Source organism: Phalacrocorax carbo, chromosome 4, assembly GCF_963921805.1.
Source record: "Phalacrocorax carbo chromosome 4, bPhaCar2.1, whole genome shotgun sequence".
Taxonomy (NCBI): domain Eukaryota; kingdom Metazoa; phylum Chordata; class Aves; order Suliformes; family Phalacrocoracidae; genus Phalacrocorax; species Phalacrocorax carbo.
Genome location: NC_087516.1, coordinates 42,918,860 through 42,934,436, shown reverse-complemented (window position 1 = coordinate 42,934,436; position 15,577 = coordinate 42,918,860). Strand labels below are relative to the sequence as shown.

Sequence of the window (15,577 nt, the reverse complement as noted above, 5' to 3'; positions counted from 1 at the left end):
GTCCCTGATTCAGCAAAACTCCCAAGCACCTGAAACTCCCACTGAGGTCAGTACAGCTGTAGCACACACCCCAAAGGACTACACCAAATCACAGCCATGGCGACTAATGCACAATGTGGGAGGAAGGGAGAGTATTCTAGGCTGATTCAGTGAACTGTGACCATTAAATCTTAAACTAGAAAGAAGAAAACATTACCCGAGCTCTCTGAAGTGCTGTACTTTCGCCTCATATCTAAATGTTACTGCACCCAAGAAATCAAGTTCAGGTTTGAAATGTCAATTTAATTTATTTTTGCTGGATTAGGAAAGTACAAATAACTTCTAATTGTAAGTAACATTGCTTCCTTTTTTCCTAGAACCACGGCACTTTATTTCCAGGATGGTCAGAGGGAAGGAACCCTCTGATTTGGCAAAACACCTTATCACACATTTAACTTAAATGATGTTGCTTGTTGTAAACATGAACAAATCGTATTTAAATCCATTCCTGTTCTGTAAAGTGCTTACCAACATTTCTTTTTGTTTGCTTTTTGTTTAGTAAGAGTCCAATACACTTAATCCTTTATGAAATGAAGGCCTAGGAGGTTAAGTGGTGCATGTGAGAAAGACAGGGAAGAAGGTGGTTGGGCATAACATCAGGCTACATTATAATTAGCCACCAGACATGCTAGTTCCAGCTATAAAAAAGTAATTTAAAGTTATAAGCAAGACATTACATTCATGCCTTAGGGACCTCTTTTATATTTGGAATCACTATTTCAGCATCTAATATCTCTTCCAAAAGCATTCTACTGTGTTACTAAATATAGCAGGAAGATAACATAAGCCAGCTAAGAAACCACTGTAGATTTGTCAAGAGTGCTTTTAGTTATAAGAACATCGGCTTTCTATTTATGTTTTTTTCAATGCCAGACACACTGGCAGCTTTACGAAAAAACATCAACGAGAAGTTGACCAGAATCTAGTATTTGCCCTTGAAAAAAATACTATTTCATTAAAAAATGTTGCTTTTGACAGGATTTTAAGAGAGAAATCATGCAGACAGATACATGCAGACAGATCCTCAGACACACACAAAAAACTAGAGAGAGTTCCAGCCTCTGCTAGCATTATCTGATGATGAAGTCCAAAAAGCTCAGAAGTACAGGTTTACTAATTTTTCTCCAAACTAGCTCTTGTACTTGACAGAACATACTACTTGTGCTGGTGGATTTAGCCATTACTCACTCAAAACAGGGCTGGAGGCTAATTAAATCACAGCTGTGCGAGATGCTCTATTACTGTCAGCTACAAGTGTGTGATACTTCACAGTCAAAAACAAACCTGTTACGCAGATCGGCAAAAGTACTAAGAGAGCAGATGGAAAAATTCCCACGTCATCTCGTTCATCAGTAACAGGCTTACACAGAGTCTACACAACAAAGGTTTGCCAACATAAATATATTACAGTGCAAAGACAGACACATCCTACTGATTGATCTTTTTCCACCAGCATGACCTCTGAAGAGATGCAGCTACTCTGGGACCAGACAGCTTTCACAGCTCAGTTTTGCTGTCTGAGGCTGTTGTGCAGCCCCAACAGCCATTCCTGCCAGCAGCCTAGACTGTGTCTGCACTTGGGGGCACTGGAAACATAGCTATCACTGCAGAGGCCCCACAGACATGTAACTAGCTAAGTTCTGTTGTGGTCCTCATCTCCCATACATCCACACAGTTGGTAACATCCAGTAACAGACCTACTGTGGGAGAGGAGCATTAGCATCGTTTTCTAAGGGATAGCTTAGTGTCAAAAAAAGAAATAGCTGTGGTTGGATCAGAGAATGTTTCACTGAGCTCTTTAATTACAGGGCTGTTTCTCCTCCCACCCGTTCCCCACTGGCACATTCACTGCTGACGTGTCAATCTTTACTAAAAGAACTGCAGCAACTTTCCCAGACTCAGAAACTGGTGTTCAAGCCTGGCTGATGCTGTGCTGCAGAAAACAGTTCAGAAATGTTACCCACAGAATTTTATATTTTAGTATTTAGTTTTTCTTGGATCTTCTAAATATTCACTAACACTGCCAAATCAGAGAAACCAAATTACAAGAGCACTGTTGTGTTTTGCTGATATGGCCAAATTTTATCTGCATTTGACACCAAGTTAACATGGATTTCCTTATCAGGGAGTATTCTAGGTAAGAAAAAAGAACAAATGAGAAATATTGTCTGCCATTTTCATGAGCACAGCTGTAGCAGACCTCCAAATAGCAATAGGGCTGTGGCATGCACAACTGGACCACTAAAAGTTGGTCCTGAACCAGCCTCTCTTCTTCAGACAGAATTCAAAGGTGATCTCATTCTTCCTCTTTCTCCTATTTAACTGGAGACATTCTCAACAGAAACACTCCAGCTTTCTGAGAATTATGTCTTGCAGTCTGTGGCAGAAATCACCAATTCTGAATTAAGGAATATGAATTAGGTGCAAGTAGTCAAGAATACTGAATGCCTAGGCAGGATGAGTAACCATTTTGTTAAGAGTTTTAAAACATACATCTCTTTGCATGTGTCCTTGTCCTCCATGAAAAGGTCAATCTTTACAAAGCCCAGTATTATTTTGTTTTAAAAAGTTATTCAATTTTGTCCTTGCAAAAAAAGCTATATTGCATACCAGAGATCTTAAATTATTGAATACAAAGAATTTCAGTGATATGCAGGGGAAAATCATTACTTGTGCATTATAAACTTCGACGTTGGACACAGGCAGAGAGTAAACCTTTGAAAAGGAGCAAAAAAAAAAAGAGATTTTCCCGATCTGTGTGTATTCCAAATACACACTGAGATTGCCTACCAAAGAGGAGTGGAGAAAAATTCTTTGAACTGTAAACTTTTTAGAGCTAGCATTCTTCAGCTTATTGAAAAGTTCAACCAGCTGAAATAAGAAATTTGACCCAGGGCACATCCCTTGTTGTGGAGAACAAAGTCAATGACCACTTTAAAGTCATTCTGCAGCTGACTCATCTTCTCTCCCAAGCATCCACAGATATACCATGAGAAAACACAGCAGCAACTAACCACAGAAGATTCTGGGGCTAGCAGCTGTTAGCAAACCAAACCCTACTCTCCAATTGTGGATCTGAAAATTTATAGGTTTGATTGAAAAATGAACAAGTCTCCCATGCTTTACGGTGCTGCTAAATGGCATCATCTTTGATCTAGTGCCTCGGCCGTACCAGTGGGACAAACATTTTTTGAGAAAAGGATAACACAGCCCAAATAGCTCTGTATTTTCCAAGTATGAAAATCATCCAGCTCAGTTTCTTTCAGACATATTAATTCCTCTAGGGCAGATAAGATATTTTCTTTCACTATTTAACAGCAGGGGGCATATTCAGTGTATGCCAGCAAAGTTTAATGAAATCAATGAAGTAGCACTGATTTGCAGTAATTGAGAGTCCAACCATGTGTTCTAATGCCAAAGAATCTGGATATTTTAAAGGCTTATATTGCCTTCCTTTCTAGGAAAGGAGGTGTGTGGGGGGAAATCAAAGTCCATTTGCTTTGTGGAATGGGATTCCGTCTAAGATAGCAGGGACAAGAAAACACCTGTACAGATACTTAAAAATCCTGACATTTTTCTTTCTGCCTTTGTAATTAAAGTGTATTTTTTATTGCTGTGCTAGCCAATTTTCCACTCTCTATGCCCCTGTACAAGCTGTTCCCACCACTCCAAAACTAGAATGTAGCCAGTGTTTGGACACATCTTGTGAACTGGTTTTGATCTAAATGACTACTAGATGCAAACATCGGACGGTCTTTGGGTTCTGCATGCCACATAAACAGAACCATAATATAGGCACTACAGTTGGCTGTGGAGTGCAGCTGAGTGCTATTCATTTACATGTGCTAAGAGGAATTTTTACAAGCTAGTTACAACTGTGAATAATTGAAATCTGGGCTAATGTTTAAATTTTTTTTACTCCACTGAGTAGGAATGGCAGAAAAGAACTGAGTTTGCCATTTCTCATTTCAGCAAAATAATACAGCTGACAGGAAAGAGTACAGTGGAAGAATGGATAAATAGTGATTTCTGACATCTACTAACATTATATTCAGTGTAACTGTTATGATAGACATGCATGAAATGTTCATTACGGTACATTTTGAATGGCTTTTGTACATTGCAGATTGAATATAGAAAATGCATTTTAATTTTGTTCCCTTTATCAGGCTGATTCTGATCAAAGTGCTCTTCAGCTGTTAAAATGGGCCAGCTAAGTCCCTCATCCACAGAAATCTGTCTCCTAGAGACTTCTCTAGGGGAAAGTTTAGATGTTGATTGTATTTGAAGGCAGGTCTAATCCATCAGAATCTATTTGCAAATTCATGAAAACAAGTCAGCCTTTACTTTCCAAACAAGTTTTACATCACATACCTCACAAGAACAGGCGTCATCAGTTTGGCAAATGAGGAAACTAAGGCTCAAAAAGGCAAGACCTCAGGTTTTCAAGAGCAGCTCTCAACAGGTTTGTCTCCTAGAAAGTAAAAGCAATTTGGATAACACTGTGGAAGGAGAATGCATTGCTTCTGTACCACTTCCCAAGACAGCCCTCTAATATTAGTGTTGCTGTATAGACTACGTAGCAAGTGGACACTACCCCTGTTTATTAATGCAAACCTGCAGCTCCCATTGTTTTTTTATTTAACTCAGTACTCAGTGTGAGATACATATGTTCTCAAAGCACACCCATAATATGAAGCCTTTCAGGTAACTGAGGAATACAGATGCTTAGTTTTGAATTTCAGATGTGTTCTGATGTGAGACCAACAATGCCGCTTGGGCCTACCAGTTGCTCTAGACACAAGCAGCAAACAAACAACTTAAGAGACTAGATAAAGACTGAGGGCTTAATTTTCAGCCCTAGACATTCAAGTTCCTCTTAGGACCTTTCACAGAGCTGGACTCTGGCAACTGAGGTAAGATCACAAATAAGTCAAGTAATATTCAGGTCCCATATACAGGCCTTCCAAATCCTTTTCTCCTTCCCATCCTTTCCCCACATTTAATGTCCATATCCTCACCATCCACCATCAACATTCTCAGCTCTTTTGTTTCTATTAAAAAATATTTCAAGTATGCCAGCTTGTAAATGATTGTCATTCAAAAGAATTATGACACTGGTTTTGCTCAAGTCAAACCTCAGATCTGCACTAAGATTTACCATTTACCAAAGTGTAGGAAAGAGCACCAGAGAGTGATTTGAGAAGTGTACATATTGCAGATTCGTGATAAGAATCCAAAGATGATGGATGCATTGGCACATCCTACAGAAACCAGTGGCATCATTATTTATTGTGCAAATATATGAAAGACTATACTGTAGGAGTTTTAGTAATGCCAGGCACAAGTCTTTTTAACTAGACAAGTGCTTTCTTGTGTTTCATTAAAGTCAATATACGCCTTTAAACACATTTGCTTAAAGCTACTGGAAAGAACAAGCCAGTTAGAACATTTTGCCAGCCCTGTGAAAGAAGCCAGAATGCTCAGCAGCCATGTTTTCAAGCTTATGCAAAACTATCAGAATTGTCATTACTGCTATAAGGCAGAGGTAACTAAGTGAGGGTGAACAGGATTTCAGGCACTTTTGGCAAGCCAAATGTTAAACACATATTAGAATTACTCAATAACTACAATATTTAAAAAAAAACCCAACCCAAAGAAATAGTCTTACTTCTACTGTACAGCCATGATGTTTGTATGTACTTTTCTCCTATGGGCGGACTGATGTCAGATCACAGTTCTGAAAAACAAATAAAGCTGGTTTTCTCTATTCTGCATTCCTACGAATCATGTTGCCTCCCTGCCCTTAATTAAGGAAAGTTAGTCTAGATGCTCGGTTACAGAGAAGACTTAATGCTGTGGTACTCACTGCTAGCAGAATCTGCATCCTGGTCTGTCTTAACTAACACGGAGCCTATTACAATAGCTGAAACATTTACAGAGTCTAAACATTTTTGCAAAAACTTTTAGGATTAACTTTCGACCATTTCCCCAGCAGCCACATGTATATTGTAGACATGTAACTGCATTCAAATCAAGATCTCCTAGTTAGGCAGCTACTGTCTGACTGCTGTGCGCAGCAAACTTCTTCAGGGCAAACGAGTCTCTCTCCACCAAGCACTTTTGCCCTCAGTGAAAGTTCAGCTAGATGCTTCACCCTCAGGGCTTTGGACTCTCTCTCAGTATACACACAGCAGATCCATTACACTAGACACTTCTTTCTCTAGGGAAAGCACTTTATTATGCACCTGATGTACTGTTGACAAGACCAAACTAGTCAGTCATGATCAGATTGAGATGGAAGTTACCTACCTCTTCTGAAGTCACCTGCAGAAATAAGGAGATGGAAAAGATCAGCCAGATCCTCAGTTCTCTCTACAATATTTGCATTATATTAATCATTCCAAACTTCTAACATTATGGAATTTGAAGACTTTTTCTCTACGAGCAGAAATATCCTCCTATGAATTCTGAAATTAAGTTCTGGTAAGTTTATTGTCAAATCCTTTACATGTAATTTATATTTAATGTTTGCATACACATTTTGATTTAGCTGTTTGCTAAGAAAATATTTATTAGGATTGGAAGTTTAACATAGTAAATCAAACACTTAACATTCACTGGACTTCAAACATAGATATAAAATACCTTACAAAATTTTTTATGGAATTACACAAAGCAAATGCACAGGGTTTGTCTGTTTCTACACTGAATTAATCCCAAGCCAAAACCAAAAAATAACCCCCAAAAGATCACAAAAAAGGCATGATAAACTGCATTTTTTGTCATTGTTGCACTGCTATGTAATAAGCCCTTTTTACAAACATTTACTTAATGTTATAAAAGAAAATCAATTAAAAATGTATTCCATCTAACAGAACTATTGGATTAACAGCTGATTTTTAACTGACTTTACACCATGACATTCTATTAATAGAGGTACCTTAGTCACTTAGTTTAAAATATGGAGTAGAGATAGAAAAAAATTAACCTTTAGTAGTCTTTAATATAAAATGCACTAAATTTTCCAAAATAAGAATATTATGACACACTAGTGCCAATTTATGCTGACAAAAGCTGATACCAGCTTCTTTCTAACTAAAATTCATTTCAGAAAACCTTTATATATTACATGAATATTCAAGTAAACTATTTAAAAATATTTAAAAACACAAAAACTGAATTATACAGTGTTTCAGAGAAATGGTTAATTTGGGAATGCTGTCATGTCCAACTATATATATTTATAGATATATTTTTTCTTATTTTTAAGACCATCATGATACTACCTGATATTGCAAGAAATTCTTGTCATTAACTTCTGATATTTTTCAATGTATAACTTAAAAAAATTCTAAGGATTTAACACATTACTGTGTACTTTTTCATAACCGTTTCTGTGTGCTGTGCGACACTGAATCACACTACTGGCTTCCCTTTGTAAAGTGCTGAGTAACAGCCAAATTACATCAGATTTAACTGGAGGTGATGGTGCTCAGTGTCCTGCAAAAAACCACCATTTCACTGCTCTAATCAAACACTTAAAAAAAGAAAAAGTTCAGCTGAGTAGCGTGTGTGTTCACCAGTGTCAAATCTTTAACAAAACCCTGAAGGACTAACAACACTTTTCTTGCAGGCTGCATTCTTTATATCCATCAGCTGCAAGGACATTAAAATATTTTATTAATGATTCAAACACTGGACACCTTCTCTGGTTGAAGGTGAGTGCTCACTAGTTTTGGTCAAGTGGCTTTTGGGAAACTTTCAGAGCAAACTAACCCAGCAACAGGAAATTGGAATGGAAAATGCCAACCATGCACAGTTATATTACTGCAAGAATTGAGTAACACATGCAAGACAAAGAAAAGGTCAGAACATATCAAAGTAGCAATGGTTAAGAAGTTAGTAAAGTTTTCACAGTGTTTCATACAGCCTTTAACACAAGTGCATCACTTACCACCACTACTGCTCAGACATTTTAAAACATCTCTTGGCCATGCAGATCAGTTTGAGAAGAAAACATAGCAAATTACACTTCGGCATTTTTAGACAGTAAGTACAACTTATAATTTTATTTTTATGTTCAGTCTTATCAAACAGATGTTTTCAAGATATAATAATTCTAAGTGTTGGGCTTTAACATTCCTTCCAATTTTGCTGGATCCTGAGCGCTAAATGCCCAAAGAACTGGCCAAATATACAAAGCTATGCTTTGTTCAAATAGCCAAGTTACTACATAAAGAGAAGGTATAGAGAACTTCTTATTGGCACTCCTAAATTTCTTCTTTCCTAACCTTGAGATGATCCTAACCTTGAGATGGTTGAATTTTTATTCGGTTGTTCACATACATCTTTGCCTCCTGGAAACATTACTCTGCTTGGGTGATTTATGAAGAAGTAGAACAAGACTCAAGAACACCACTGACTTTTTTTTTTCTCTGTCCAAAGAACAAAATATACATTTTTTCCCCACTTGGTAAATTCTATTTGACACCACATCACCACCACTCAACATTAACTCATAAACCAGAGACTTACTCCACTGTCAGACACAGCAGGGGAAAAATGTCCAGAGGATAAATGGGAGGCTCTTTATCAGATATAATTGCTTGCTCATAAGGAGAGAATCCAGCTTCCCCTTAGTTATTTTTTCATAAATTAATAATTTGTTAAAATCATAGTCACAAGAATTTTAGCTATTACACAAAATTCAAGTTTAAAAAAACAAGAATAAATTAGTTACAGCCTTGTAAACAATTGCTCATTTATGTAACACACTTGGGGGAAAAAAAGTTCCTCTATATAATGAATCAGACAGTACAAGGCACACATCACACTTAAGAATTCAAAGTGATAAAACCAGCAGATGCCTTCATCTTCTTTGTTCGCTGGTGTAATTGTGCTATAGACACTGTAAAAATATGTAGATTTTTGTTTACATTACAGTCATTTGAAAATATTTCATGACTGTGCTTTTTCTGGTAAAATATTTGTGCTATTTTACAGTACAGTATCATTTGAAGCTCTTGGAATGAATCTTCTCAAATGTTCTCTACAAAGCTACCGGGGAAAAGGCCAGTTTTTCCATTTCGTTGCAGAGTGCCTTTGAACCAGCCATCCTCACGTTTTTTGTGTACAAAAACAATGTCACCTTCCTTAAGTTCAAGTTCTGCTTCACTCTGTGGAGGATAGGATACCACAACCCTGTACCTGTGTAATTAGAAAAAAAAAACCCTTAGTTTAGGTTTTGTTTTGGTTTTTTTTTTTAAACCAATGCTTTAAAAAATATTCCTGTGCATTTTAAAACTTATCAAAATAGGAAACTGCCTAGAACTGTTTGCTGAGTACGTAACAGCTTAAAAGGTAAGTGCATCTGGAACAGAAATTAATTTAAGGCAAATGTATGCATCTCCTATCAAGTTTTTTTCACCAAGATCCCTGTAAAAATACATAAAATGGTTAAATAACAGGAGAAAATTGTAAACATGTTTTTGGATATAAATTTGCAGACTTTTCCAGCCAGCGTGACTCAAAAATAATCAAAGCATTCACAGCAGTAACTGGCCATAATTTTATGACTATGTTTAATATGAAGTTATCCCAGAGAAGGCTCTTAAGGAAAGGCACAGAACGAAAAGAAGCAACTAACAAAACCTATTAATTTGCACTGTTGTTTTAAATTATTTTTGTTTATCTTAGAAGCTTTTCAGCATAGAAAACATACCATCTTATTTGGCCACAGTTGCACAATTGGTGTACTACTGTATTAAAAATAAACATTTTTAACAGTGTTCAACTCAACAATATCCTTAAGCACCTGATAAAATTTTTTTTTTCAGTTTTTCACAGTAAAATCACTTTTCAAATATGAGCATATTAAAAAGAGGCTATACTCTTCTATCTCTATTTTTAAACATGCATTACACCACTCAATCTCTTATATCATGGTTTGAGTTCATATCAACCAAAATTTAAGTGTTGCAGCTCTGTAGACAATTGTGTCAACTTCTCGATCAAGTTTTCTGATAGATATTGTAATTCGGTTTCTAGTTACACAACCAATGATGTCTGCCTGTTGAAAACAAACAGAATCCATGGCTGACTCTAGAATTCAAAAGCTCCTAAGCTTAAGAGCCTTAAATGCAGTGCGAGGAGATCTGTTGGAAAAAATCTAATTTCCAGTTGAGCGGAACACTTTGCACTCATGAAGATTACGTATTACTTAAGAAAATTATTATCTTAATAATCTTAAAATAATTTATTAATAGATTAAGGCAATAAATTAACAATCTGCTGAGAACACAGAATAACAGGATACTTACAGTAAAAGATGTAATACCAACTATAGCTCGCTACAAACATAATAATACAAGTTAATTCTGTAATACTGAAATGGAGAAAGAGACTATATTATAGTAGTACATTTTGCTTAAGAACATATAAACCTTTATGTTTTTTAGTAGTGACTTGTAAACTATGACTTTGTTGCAGCATGGCAGATGCCTGCACTAACTTTTACTTGGACAACTTGGATTTTAACACTGACTTAGGACATAAGAAGCAAACATTTTTCATAGATGCTAAGTTTAATTAAGACTGTACACTATTTGAGATTAAACAACAGCCTCTACTCAGGCAGGACAAGAGAGTAAAGGATAAAGAACTGCAACAAAGCTATGAAGAAATTCTTCTATTGAAATAAACTATGAAGAAATTCTTCTATTGAAATAAACAGGTTGCTTTCAGGCTGAAAATTAACCAGCACACTATGTAACACATACATAGCACTAGTTTTATCCAAAAGAAAGCCCATTAGAAATGAGTTTCAGGAAAGAACACCTGCCTGCCTTACCTTGTACTCTGTCAAATGCTGCCTTGTAAACACTAGACTTGAAATACGCTTGGTTTCAGTTTCTAATGCTGTCAGTAACCTCTGCACTCTCCTGATAGACTAGTCTGTTCTTTCCCTAGCTTCTGCTGCTGCCTCCTGAGTGTTAAAACTAATGGCTTTGCAAAAACCCATCTTTTCTTTGCCCTCCTTAGAGGATCACCAGCTTGCACAGAAATACTATTCTCCTGAGCTTTCCATACAGTTTTGAACTTCGTCAACCCTGCAGTAACTTGGTACTTATCATTAACTTTCAGTTTCCTGGTGACTTTGATAGCATTTTAACTTCTTGTGCAAGATGCATATTTTCCTATATTTTTTGATGTTTAATGAGAAGCCGCCCATCAGGCTTTGCACCTTTAAATCACATCTCCTCAACAAGCCATCAAATTTTATGCCGTATTTTACAAATTCTACTTGCCCACATAGAGGTGATCAGATTCAGGCTCATCACACATTCACACAGCCGTCTATTCAGACCCCCTTCGATCAGTTATGGAACAAAAACTAATTTTCCATTACCAATTTCATCATCTACAACATACAGCCAAAACTACCAATTTCAGGCACAGTAAAAAGCTTATGCTTCAGCTTTAAAGTCCATTGCCAAGTCCCTGGAGAAAAATAACCACGTTTATTAAGCGTGACCGATGTTTTGGAAAAACATGTTCATTCCCACATGTTTGAATCTTCCAAAACACTTCCTTGTTTATCCCCTGTTCAGTATTTGCAAATGTTTTCAATGTCTGAAGGTCAAATTGGCAGATCTCTTATGGTCACCTAATTTATAATATTTTACATGCACCTAAGCTGCACAGTATGTGTTTTCTCCTTTCTATTTTCTTTGACTGTCTTATGATATTTTTCGGTAATTTTCAAAATATTATCCTAATTCTTTTTAAACAGCTAGTGATAAAATATTAATATTATAAAAATAAAAGTACTTTAGCTTCCCAGAAGCAGCTACTATATTTACCATGAGTTGTTTCCTGATATTACTAATGCGTCTGGCTGTATCCCACAGTGCTCTTGCACTTTGTGGTTTTTGTTTTTTTTTCTGAGGAGGGCGGCGGTGGCAGCAGTGGTCTGTCCTCACATTTCTCCATTCCACTTTTCATTTTATCATGGGCATTTCTCACACTCTTCAGTAAAATGGAAAAGATGATATCTTTCATGTGTTTCTCCCTTTCTTCATTGCTTCTGTTTCACTAGACACAGAATAGTTCCCAGCTATTTATAGTTGATTTTCAGACAATTATCTTTGGTTTTCCTGATCACCAAGTGGATAAAAATATTTTCTCATATGCAAAGAATTTTAACCAAGGAAAATGCAGAATGTTGGAATTACTATTATTACACAGGCTAAATTCATACTTATTATTCAACTTCTTGCATTAGTTTCTTTTTCTTACATATGGAATTTTTACTTTTGAGCTCACCTATGCCCTGCTGCTTTGTAGTTCTCCTGTGGGCTGAGTGGGTGCCCTGACTCCTACAGATAATCAACGCCCCTCTAGGGCAGACTGATTCTCAGCATTGAATTAACAGCATTAAACATTACCAGTTGCAATAAAACCTGCTTCCCTCTAAAGTCACTGGCCTGCTCACTGGAAGGAGATGTTATACTAGTCATGTTGTGGTGGAGAACACATCTTAGGGTCACTTTATTCACAGAACAAAACTACTGGCTGTCCTTCACTGTAACTGGATGAAGGTTTCACCTTATAGTTTAGGATGTGCAGTGATGTGTATTTAGGTCCAACTTCAGGTCTTTAACACCATTGTTGGGTGCTGGGAAGTTTATTATTACAGTGCTGCATATTTACTGTAAAACTTAAGGCTATTTAATCAATGTTTCCCTCTAAAAGAGAAAGCTCATGAAAAAAAGCTTGAAATGTTCTTTTACCCCTTGGCATGATAAAAACTAAACCCCTCTGTTTTCATAGCATAACATGGCTCCCTCTAGGAATTGCAGGGAGTTGGGTCTATCTTTCTAATGAAAAGACAGTGATCCTTGGCCCTGTCAGCACTGCATCAATACAAGAAATCACAACACCCCAAGAGAACTTGTGTCTCGGGCTGGAGAATCAGAAGGCATGACCAAACTCCATTGCAAAGTCTCGGGTGACAGGAATTCTCAAAACTGGAAGCAACACTTGGCTGAAATGTCTTTTTAACTTCTCTGTCCCTTTGGTACAAGGAATGTATGAAGGAGCATGGACCACAGTGAGCAACCAGCCTAATTCACAGGAGAAGAGTTACTATAGGAATGGAACTAAATTACTGGTTTGCTACAGAGAAGACCTGCAATAGTAAGATGGAAAGGAATGTCATCGTCTTCCCTTCCTCCGGGGAAATGGCCACTGGTATTAAGTATACATCTGCAAATCCATGCCATAAAGAGCTTGTTTGCTATCAAACAAATCAAATGCCCATCCATTTGATCTGTATGATTGGAAACAAGTTCATAATTTTTACTTCCAATTTTCTGCAGAACATACAGGAAAGAGGTACTCTAAGATAACTTGCAATTCCAGTGAATGAAGAAACAGTGTGATGAGAATAAGAATTTGCTACTGGATCTTAAAGGAAGCAAGGGCTTTGGGGAAAACTCTGTATCCAAACAGGAACATTTTCAAGTGCTTTCCAGAATTGAGCCGGCTACTTTTGCTCCTAATTCACGCAGAATAATCAGCAGAACCTGACTCCTAAATCCTTTAGTCACCTTTGAAAATAAAACTTGAACACTAATAATTATACGGCAAAGCCAGAGTCAGAACAGAAAGAACACTTTCTTTTTCCAAAAAGACTGTAGCCTGTGATTGGAAATGTGATACCTAAGAGCAGAATAATCTTAGCAGGAGATTTCTCTGTTTTTCAGCTTTTTGTTGAGCTTATCCTCATGAATATTTTCCTCCTCGACCCCAAATTTTCACTGAAGATACTATTGCATCATCGGTATGTTTCTTACCCACCCCTTCTTACAGACTAATGAAGATTAATTGATGCTTATAAACTACTTCGAAGATACTGAGTACAATGTAAGTGCACTTACTAAACAATATCTTTTAAAGCAATTCAGCCTAAAGAAATGGAAACATGAGACGAGCACATCAGCAGGAAAAGCATTAACCCTGCCCTGAAAAGGACAAAGGAACCCAGATGAAATTTTATTTAAATACGCTGACCAAAATATAACAATTCTGCATGAATACCATGGAGGATGATCGATCTTGTGATAGCACTTCTCTGGTATCAGTTACTTAAATAACAGTAAGAATACAGATATACATTAAAAAGAATGTTTGAGTGTGTGTTATTACTAGATCAATAAAAAGACACAGCATTATTCCGTAAGTTGTTTTGAGAAAAAAAAAAACTCCATCACAGAAGTGAAAAAATTACTTTTTCTGAAGACACAAATAGCTTTTTACAAATATCCACTGGTTGTGTCAGAATGAATTTGATATTATTTTCACATTCAAAGCATAAAAACATATTACTGTGCCAAACAGACTTATGATAATGTGAAAATACATTATGTTATTCTTAAAGAAAAGTCTTTCAGTTTTTATTTTCTGGCGTGTAAATCTACTTCAGAAATTCAGGATGAAATAGAAATTTCCTGCAAGGAAATTGCATAGAAACAGTAATAACCTTTTAAAAAATATTAAAGGTATTACAGAAGTCAAATAAAAGACAAAGTAGAAACTTATACACTGTCTGGCTCTTAATACATAGATGTAGATTAAGACTGAGTCTTAAGGAATGGGCCTCTGGAAATACAACAGTATGCCCACAGACCATGAGTTAACAGTATCAGAACAAAGTCTACAATAGTCAGCATGAATCAGTTCAGTCCTAGAGCTGTTAACGTTGCAACTCCACTATTTTTTTTCTGTATGCCACATAATCCTAAAGCTACTGCACAAGAAATCCTGTGACACTCTCCATATTGCTTGTCTACTACCAGGAATAATAAGAAGAGACTGTAGTTAGAAAACTGCCACTTCCTTCACAGTCTGTGCAATCTACTGAGGACTTGGAATTTGAAAAATAATAGGTGGGCACAGAAGAAAAGTAACAGAACTTTAAAGCAGCTGCCTGGCAGTTTCAGAGTCTAGACAACTATGTGTTTTTCAGGCTCACTTGCCAGGACACACAGGCTGCCCTAGAGCATGCTGTGTGGAATGCACAGTAATGGGGCATTCAGGTAGTAAAAGTATCTTTGCAACAGCTCAAGAAATCACATATTAAGTCTACTCGTAGATAAGGATCTAATTCACCATATATTTAGGTTGGCAGTTATGCACTGCTAATAATCTCAAAGGACTAACCTGATATTCATAAATGCAGTACTACAATGTGTTCATGTTTTGTAAAATAGGAGGCCTATTTTATCTACCTCTTCTCATACCAGACCTGTGATCACCCTATTTTAGTGTCTATTTGTTCCAAAACCTCAAAGTAACACAAAAAATAAACAAACATAAACATGACTGTTGGTTGCTAAGCATATAAAGCATCGTTAAAAAAGTTTCATTTTTGCTGTAAAATATGAGCATTTTGAAGCAGTTCTAATATACACTGCAAGTGTCAGAGTGGATTTTTTTCGTGGTTTGCCTGAGTCTAGCTGCATAGGATAATTTA

General features: G+C 36.6%; 1 protein-coding gene and 1 long non-coding RNA gene across 2 annotated transcripts in view; one reads left to right on the top strand and one right to left on the bottom strand.

Moving 5' to 3' along the window:
* Window positions 1-6,172: 6,172 nt before the first annotated feature.
* On the top strand, window positions 6,173-14,572 carry LOC135313074 (uncharacterized). The gene is made up of 3 exons (XR_010372667.1): window positions 6,173-6,525; window positions 7,676-7,760; window positions 13,128-14,572. It is a non-coding gene; the product is annotated as an uncharacterized LOC135313074 (long non-coding RNA).
* The window catches only part of SH3RF1 (SH3 domain containing ring finger 1), a 95,774-nt gene continuing 86,790 nt past the window's right edge, over window positions 6,594-15,577 (bottom strand). Inside the window, exon 12 of the mRNA XM_064449745.1 lies at window positions 6,594-9,249. Within this exon, the coding sequence (XP_064305815.1) occupies window positions 9,081-9,249 (169 nt within the window). The 3' untranslated portion in view covers window positions 6,594-9,080. The remainder of the gene's footprint in view (window positions 9,250-15,577) is intronic.